Source organism: Octodon degus, unplaced genomic scaffold, assembly GCF_000260255.1.
Source record: "Octodon degus isolate 3935 unplaced genomic scaffold, OctDeg1.0 scaffold00345, whole genome shotgun sequence".
NCBI classification, from domain to species: Eukaryota; Metazoa; Chordata; class Mammalia; order Rodentia; family Octodontidae; genus Octodon; species Octodon degus.
Window position 1 is genome coordinate 2,576 of NW_004524921.1, and position 9,161 is coordinate 11,736.

Consider the following 9,161-nt stretch of genomic DNA (forward strand, 5'->3'; position numbering starts at 1 on the left):
CGCAGCTTCTGACAACAACTAATTCTCTGTCCACTATTCTGGATTTACCTATTCTGTGCATTTTATAGGAATGAAATCAAACAGTGAAAAACAGGTGGGTTTTTTGGAGGGAGAGGGGACTGGGATTAGTTTTTTTTTTTTTTAATTACTCAAGTGTTTGTGTAAGAATTGGTACAAACTTTGTGGGACGAAAGTTGGCATACAACATTTGGCACTAAAGTGGTATATACTCTTTGATGTAATAATTCCACTTTAGTAATTCCTTACAGTCAGACATTTGGATCAATATGCAAAAATACATGGGGCAAGAACGATAGCTCAGTAGAATAAGTGCTTGCCTGGCAAGCACAGGGTCCTGAGTTCAATACCCAGTACCACAAAAAATTAAATAAATAAATAAAAATAATAATAACGGATTTAAAAATATCTCTACTTCATGAAAAAAAACGGATGTCAATTTGTGAGACTAGATCACAAATCAGGCAAAACCCACATGACCATGTTCAGCCTGCTGTAGTAGGCCATTTCAGACCTTTTCTCTACAGAAGAATGAAAGAAAAATGGCAGAAGCAAGTATAGGTGATAGCCACTTTAGCCACTCCAGGAACCTCTGAATCAACAATTCTTTACTTTTTGTATGGTGCACATGCAACCAGGTACTAAGTATGACTAAGCTTTTTCTTTTTTTGTATTGGGAATCCAACTCAAGGCCTTATGCTTGCCAGGCAGGCCTGTGCCCGCTGAGTCAAAAGCAGTAAAGAGGTCTTTTCTTAATGGTTTAGGTGAGTGTTATGATTTCAAAATTTTGAAGTTCTAAGAGAAGATTAAATATAAATGTCCTCAATTTAGGGCAAGTCATGATGTTTAGGAGTGTAGGATTCTGGAGGTATATATCTGGATAAAAATCTAGCCTCTACCATTTAACTGGCTATAAAATCCTGGACAGATTATTGTGTCCCCTACAGCAATTTTTTTTTCTTTTTTTTTTTTTGTGGAACCAGGGATTGAATTCAGGCCCTTGGGCTTGCTAGGCAAGCACTTATTCTACTGAGCCATCTCCCAGGCCCCTCTTCAGCAATTTTATAGGTACTGGTTTAGTTGTTTGTTTGCTTGCTTATCTTTGAAGCAGGGTCCGCTTATGTTGTTCAGGCTGACCTTGAACTCCTGGCAATCCTCCAGCCTCAGCCTCCTGAGTGCTGGGATTACAGGTATGCACCATCACATCAGGTAAGGCCACACAGTTGGGTAACAGGGGGAAAAAAAGACTTATTTAAAGCTAACTGTGAGGAGAGGGACCTTTTTGCCTCAAATCATCACCTCAGGGTTTATAGATGGGCAAGGGTCTTTTATAATGAGAACAGAGGCGAGAGAGAACACAGATCATGTAGCTCTTTACACTTGCCTCATCACTTCCATACATCTTCAGCTCATCATCTCTTTCTCAAGGAAAAGGAACCAGGCTCCAAGCCTCCTGGGGCTGGTATCTGCATAAGCCGTCCCTTTAGAGCAGAGAGGAAGAGGTGTTGTTGGGTATGTGCTCAGCAAGTGAGTTTTGGGGGGTTGGGGGAGGTATGTTCAGAGAAGTTGCTTCTTTAAAAACAAAAATAAAACAAAAGAAACAAACCAAAAACCCCAAAACTTTTTAACTTCCATTTTTCCAGCGCAGATTACAGTTTGAATATCAGAGAGCCATCCGCTCAAATTCCAGGTTCCGAGTGCAAGAAGCATTTGGAAACAAAGCAAATCCTCAGCCTTACACTCTCAAAGGGACAAAATCAAGGGATTTCGGCCAACACACGATTCTCTCGATGCAGCCACTGTGTCCTGCAGCTCCAAGTGCGGCTGCCCGATATCGGCAAAGTCAGACTCGGTGAGCCTTGTGAATGTGTACTGCCTGAACGTGGCCGGGCTCTGAGTGCTTTTCACATATTTCCTATACACAGCCAGCTATATTACCCTTTTGGAGAGACAGTTTTTTTTTTTTTTTTTTTTTTTTTTTTTTGGCGGATCGGGGATTGAACGCAGGCCCTTGCGCTTGCCAGGGAAACGCTTATTCTACAGAGCCATGTCCCCGGCCCGAGAGTCAGTATCTTTTGAGACTGGCCGGCGCTAAATAGCTAAATTGCCCAAGCTACGCTCGAACGTGGGATCCCTCCACCTCAGCCTTCCCGTTAGCTGGGACTAACGCGCCCGTTCCTTCCCCCGCATTTTCAAACTCACATTATTGACACGCTAGTCACAGGCCTATTCTGGGCCAATTTACAGTTTTTTGGCCACAGCCTCTGACAATTCCCTTCACCGAGTAAAAAGGTAGATCCGCGCCACCGCATACCTTGCTGGCTCAAAATATTTCGCCGACGATTCCCTCGCCATTTTGAAACCTTCATTACCCACAAACGCCCGTCTCCCTCCCCACCCGCGCAGGCCCGCCGGCTGAAGCACGCATGCGCGCCGCTTGCCCCAAGCTGGCTCCAGCGACCCCTTACGGTCCCGAGAAGCACGCCCTCCTCCACGCTCCCAATGGCCAGGGTTCACTCTGAGCGTTGCCATCCCTTTCCACACGCCCCCAACCCAAGCCCTGCGGCTGCGCGCCTCCTCTCTCCCGGGCAACGGAAGCCCCCTCCCTTCAGGCCTTCTCAAAAAAGAGCGCGGTCACTGCAGCCTTAGGTCCTCCATTCCCCCGAATGCCAGGTACACCCAAAAAGCCTCCCCACTCTTCCCACTCCCGCCACTTTGTATATATAGTACACGTACGCCTGATGGTATCTTGATGCGCTTCTTGCCACAGCCGCGCTTCAGTGCCCCAAATGAAGCATCACTAGCCTTCCCGGCACGGTTGTGTAAGTTCAACTTGGGACACTGAATACGCAGAAAAGACGCTGAAGATGAGCGGAGGAGCGTATCCCGGAGGAGCGCCCCGGCCCCCGGGTACCCTAATGTGGTAGCATCCCTCTACCTGAACAAAGGCAAAAAAAGCTCCAGCATAAACCATGAGATGAGCCCAATCCTAAAGCCTCACCCTTTACATAAACCTGCTACAAATCACGAACCCCAACTTTAAACAGGTCATGCGGAATACCAAGATCAGGTGCCTCGACCCTGCTTGGAGGAAAAAAAAAATCTATCCTTTGGCAGTAATAAATAAATGCTAATTATCCTTTAGGGGTCTGAGTCCTGTACTGCTCCCTTTTTTTCCTCCCGTCACCCGGAGAATGCACAAATTAAAGATTTCACTGGCCCGAGTTCCCTCCGCCGCCCTCCACGTTATACGCTTGCCTTGTGCCGTTCCTTTAACTCCCGAGTCAGACGTAGCAACAAGTCTTAAAGAGTCGCAAGTCCCCCAACAGTATGAGGAGAGCGGCGGAACAGATAGAAATGTCTGCACAGCAGCAGCAGGTACCTGCACTGAACAACGGGGAGAAAAATCTGCGGCGTCTCCAGCTGCAGAGCTGAAGCCAAAACCCGCCAGCCTCAGCCGGAGCGCACCGCCGAGCGTTGGGCGCATGCGCCGTGCGCCGCCCTACCCGGAGCCTCGCTTCTAGGAGTCTAACCTTTAGCAACCCACCCCTCGCCTTCACCCCTTCTGTAGAACCCAGGTCCCTAATGCTTCACCGTCCCATTCCCCTGGTTGTTACCAGCCTCCACAAACCTTCCCATCCTAAGCTCATCTTTCTTTGTCAACCCCTCTTTCATTCTTCCTAGCTCGCCGTTCCATTGAAAAGTCTCCTTAAATTTATTCCCCATTATCCTTAATAGCCTGCCCTGTGATCCTCGGCCTTCCTGCCTCTTTGAAGATCTCACGGGTCTCTTCTGTTGTGCCTCATTTTACAAACTTTAAAATATAATTTTTAAATAAATAAGGGGCAAAAACTGCTGTTTAAAAAACAACAAACAGTAGGGGTCGGGGAGATGGCGCACTAGAATAAGCGCTTCCCTGGCAAGCTCAAGGGCCTGAGTGCAATCCCCGGTTCTGAAAAAAAAAAAAAAAAGATTTTTAAAATAAATAAATAAATAAATAAATAAATAAGAAACAACAGCAAAGACCGGTGATACAGCTCAGCGGCATAAGTGCCTGACTGGCAAGCGCAAGGTGCCGAGTTCAATCCCAGTACTACAAAAGCAAACAAATACATAAATAAAAAACAAAACAGCAAAAGAAAACAGGCACCGCACCAAGGCAGTCTTCGGTGCCAGTTGTCATCACTTCGCTCTTTTTCTTTACGCTGCTGTGCGACTGTTTCATCATAGCACTTAGAGTGGTTGCTGTAATGGAAGGAATCAATAATTTCAAAACACCAAACAAATCATCTGAAAAAGTCAGGCATAGTGGCACAGGCCTGTAATCCCAGGAGGCCAGCCTAGGCTACAGAGTGAGCCTAAGGTCAGCCTGGACTCCATAGAGAGATCCTGTCTCAAAAAGAATATATATGCACACATACATACATACATACATATATGTATATATACATACATATACATACATGTATGCACATATATACACACATATACATGTATATATGCACACATACATATATGTATATACATACATATACATACATGTATGCACATATATACACATATACATGTGTGTATACATATACATGCATAGACATACATATATGTATATACATACATATATGTATATGCATGTATACATATGTACATGTATGTGTATATACGTATGTGTATATATGCATATGTGTGTATACATATACACATATGTATGCACACCTGTGTGTGTGCATATACACACATATATACACATATACTGAGCCATCTTCTTGGCCTCTTATATATATACATATATATGTATGTATATATATGGAAATCTGAATTATCAACTCTGCATATAAACATCCCCACCTCTCTGTTTATGCAGAAGCTTGGCTATATGGCACTGCAGGAAATATTTACCTAATAAGATCTCCAAGAGGTCTGTATCATTCTCCTAGGCTGTGAAAAAGATTAATCCTATATGTAATGATCATCAAAAGATATTGACTGATGAAGCTCAGGTTTTGAAAAGCCTTCATCGTGCAAACCTTGTAGGCTATCGTGCTTTTACTGAAGCCAACAAGGGCAGTATGTGCCTTACTATGGAATATGGAAGGTGAAAAATCTCTAATTGACTTACTAGAAGAGCGATATAAACACAGCCAAGGTCCTTTTCCAGCAGCTCTCATTCTAGAAGTTGCTTTAAACATGGCAACAGGATAAAGTATGTGCAGCAAGAAAAAAAAAATTGCTTCACGGAGACATACAATGTTCTCATGTTGTAATTAAAGGTGATTTTGAAACAATTAAAATTTGTGATGTATGAGTTTCTCTCTCAATGGATGAAAATATAAGTGTGATTGATCCTGAGGCCTGTTACACTGGCACTAAGTTGTGGAAACCCAAGGAAGCTCTGGAGGAAAATGGCATTATTATTGACAAAGCAGACCTATTTGCCTTTGGCCTTACCCTGCAAGAAATGATTACTTTATCCATTTTACACATTAATCTTAGTCTTAAAGATGAGGGTGGTGATGGAGATGTAACCTTTGATGACACTGGCTCTGATGATGAAACACTATGCAGCTTTGGGAACTAGGTTGCCTATTGATAAGGGCGAACTGGATGAATCATACCAGAAGGCAAGTGAACTCTTCTCTATGCGCACTGATGAAGATATGAAACCTTGCCCTTCTGCCACACAGATTTTTTTTCTTTTTTTTTTTTTTTTTTTGTGGAACCAGGGATTGAACTCAGGCCCTTGCGCTTGCCAGGCAAGCACTTATTCTACTGAGCCATCTCCCCAGCCCCCAACAGATTGTTGAAGGTTTGGAACTAGGTGGCCAGTGAGGGTGTTCTTATTTATTTATTTATTTATTACTAATTTTATTGAGAAACAAATAGCAATGAGACAGTTTCAAAACTGATTAGTAGCACAGTTTTAATGATTAATACATTGCATATTGTTGTCTTTTGTTGTTGTTGTTGTCTTCATAGTGGTTATTCATAGTACAAGATGCAGACATGATATCCTGTCCAAACACTATCAGTACAAATCTTTCTTCTTTTATTTACTTATTTTTGCAGTACCAGGGATTGAATGTGAGACCTTGTGCTTGCCAGGCAGTGCTTAAGTCGCTGAGCTATATGCCCAGCCCCTAATTGTGTTTTGTGGGCTTGTTTGTTTGTTTATTTGATGCAACTGGGGATTGAACCCAGGCCCTTACACTTGCCAGGGAAGCGCTTATTCCACTGAGCCATCTCCCCGGCCCTTGGAATAGCTTTCTAACATAACAGTATTTCTTGTATTCTTAGGATGATAAGCACTTAGTATTATACTGGATTTTCTGTGAAGTTCAATAAAGTAGATAGGTAGTTAGATGTTCCACAGACTTAAAACACTAGCAATAAAATGCTGTGAGCTGTTCTTACATTAATTTGGATGATCATTCTTTTACCTTACCTATATATTCTTTATTTTAGAGGATCTATTAAAATTGGCACTTTACACACTGCAAAGTAAATCTACATTTACTTATATTTTATTTGTGGAACTGGGGATTGAACTCAAGACCTAGCGCTTGCCAGGGAAGCACTTATTCTACTGAGCCATCTCTCCCCAGTCCCTTAAAATCTGAAATTTTTAAAAATCTGAACATTTTGCTGGCATCTTCATGGATTTTGATGACCAAGCATACTATGAAGCTGGGTTACCATGCTTATTAAGTGGCCACTAGAACCTGAGAATATGACTTGAGTAGCTGCTTGGGTATTTCTAGACTCTGGCTACAGCTTGTCCTGGTGTCTTGGATTGATGTTTAATTTAATAAATGGGGCTGGGGAGATAGCTCAGCAGAATAAGCGCTTCCGTGGCAAGCACAAGGGTCTGAGTTCAAACTCCGGTTCCGCCAAAAAAAAATAATGATAATAATAATAATAATAATTTAATGAATGTATTTCCTGGGCCGGTGAGATAGCTCAGTGGTCTAAAGCACCTGCTTAGGCAAGCTTAGGCAAAGCACAGGGACTGCGGTTGGATCCCCAGCACCACATGCCGCGCCAGCCCCGTCCCCAGGCCAGGCTGAAGCGGCCACACAAAAATAAATAAATAAATAAATAAATAAATAAATAAATGTATTTCCTGTTCTTAAACCCCATTTTTAGTTTTTATCTTGTAATATGTAGCCTAAGAACTTCAAAGTGTGGTGTAAAAATAGTAAAACTCAAATGAGACAATACAGAATAAAGTATAGGTTTGCTACAGAAGAAGAGGAGGAGGAGGAGAAGGAAGACAAACTGAAATAAAAAAGGAGGCTGAAGTAGCTCAGTGTGAAGGTCCTGGGTTCCCTCTCTAGTAACACACACACACACACACACACACACACACACACACAGAGCTTTAAAGGTTAGGCTTGAACTTTTCGTCTTTCTGCCTCAGCACTGTAGCGTGCCGTAATTGCAAAGAGGTAACACCATAGGCTGCCTTTTTTTTCTTTGGGGTGCGGTGGGGCTGCTGAAATCTTGCTCATGTGTTGCACCACTGAGCAGTGTCCCTAAGCCAGGAAAGCCACCCACTTAGAAATACTACAGACTGCAGATCATAATACATGCGCAGGAATGGATTCAAATTCCAATTTATTGACCCAAATGTTGAAATCAAACAAGAGAACAAGACCACTTAATAGATCACTGCACTTGTGGTTTTTTACTAAAAAGGAAAGGAACAAGTGTGAAAGAGGCCTTAGGGCATGGTGGTGCACACCTGCAATCCCAGCACTAGGGAGGCTGAAGCAGGAGGTTCCTTGTGAGTTTGAGACCAGCCTGGGCTCCAAAGTGAGCTTTAAGGCCAGCCTGAACTACATAAAGACACCCTGTCTCAAAAAAAAAAAAAAAAAAAAAAAAAAGCCCTGAGCAAGCCTATTGTGATATCATAAAGGCCCCTGCAGGCAAATAAGCTGTTCCTACCTAAACCAGACTAGGGGAAGTTGCCTTGGGGCTTGGGTGGCAGTGAAGGGTGGGCTTGCTCCTCGGAAGATCTCACCGGTAGCCGGTAGCCGGCCGTAGCCATGAGCGAGAAAGAATGCTTCAAGTGTGGGCGCTCTGGCCACTGGGCCCGGGAATGTCCTAATGGAGGAGCTCGAGGGAGAACAGCTAGAACCCGAGGCAGAGATCCGCAATGCAGTTCCACCACCCAGTCTGACATCTGTTACCGCTGCGGTGAAGCCGGACACTATGCCAAGAACTGCGACCTCCAGGACATCTGTTACAACTGCGGGAAAAGTGGCCACATCGCCAAAGACTGCCGCGAGCCTAAACAGGAGAAAGAGCAGACTTGTTACACCTGCGGCAAACCAGGCCACCTGGCTCGAGACTGTGATCATCGGGCAGCGCAGAAATGCTACACTTGCGGCGAACCTGGACACATCCAGAAAGACTGCCCCCAAATCAGGTGCTACCGCTGTGGCGAGAACGGCCACATGGCCATCAGCTGCGATAAGGCAAGTGATGTCAACTGCTACCGATGTGGAAAGCCCGGACATATAGCCAGGGAATGCCCCTTGGAAGACTAAGCTTACCTCAACCCCCTGGTCCACTCTCCACGCCGATTAGTCGTATTTTCTCTAAAACCTGTTCGCTGATCAAAAGGTTGATAGGTGGAGGCTACCCTCAAGATCAGCAAGCTGTAACTGCTGCGTTAAAAGAGGAAAGGGCTGGACAAAATATCAAAAAAGGTTATTACAGTTAATGTGCTGTTTCTCCACACCTAAGAAGTCCAGATAGTGACTTGTCATTCAAAGTGCTATACAAATCCGGGTTCTTTGGGTGTATTTTGATGGGACACACTCCATTAGAAGTTGCCATCCAACAAATCAGAAAGACTTTTAGAACACAGCCCTTGAATCTGTTAAAATATATAGCATGTCAGATAAAGATAAATTGCCACCAAGAGAAGAAACATCAAGTAGAAAAGAAGAGAAGCTGCACCGTGGAGAGGGGAAGAAAATATCCTTTTAGGCACCCAAGACCACCCTGAGGATGTAACATTTCCTCAGATTCATAGAGCAAATAAAGATGGTTCTGGAAATGTCTGTCACTTTATCATCTTTATTATATTTAACTTTTTTGTTAATTGTTAGTTTTAAATTATTTCGCCTTGTTAGTTGTCT

General features: G+C 43.6%; 1 protein-coding gene and 1 pseudogene across 1 annotated transcript; both read left to right on the forward strand.

The window, feature by feature from the left end:
• The first annotated feature begins 4,268 nt into the window (after nt 1-4,268).
• On the forward strand, nt 4,269-7,450 carry LOC101593067 (annotated as a pseudogene).
• A 564-nt stretch (nt 7,451-8,014) lies between these two features.
• LOC101559688 (cellular nucleic acid-binding protein) lies at nt 8,015-8,932 on the forward strand. The gene has a single exon (XM_012513168.2). The coding sequence runs from the start codon at nt 8,061-8,063 to the stop codon at nt 8,562-8,564; it is 504 nt and encodes a 167-aa protein (XP_012368622.1). The 5' UTR covers nt 8,015-8,060; the 3' UTR covers nt 8,565-8,932.
• Nucleotides 8,933-9,161: the final 229 nt, after the last annotated feature.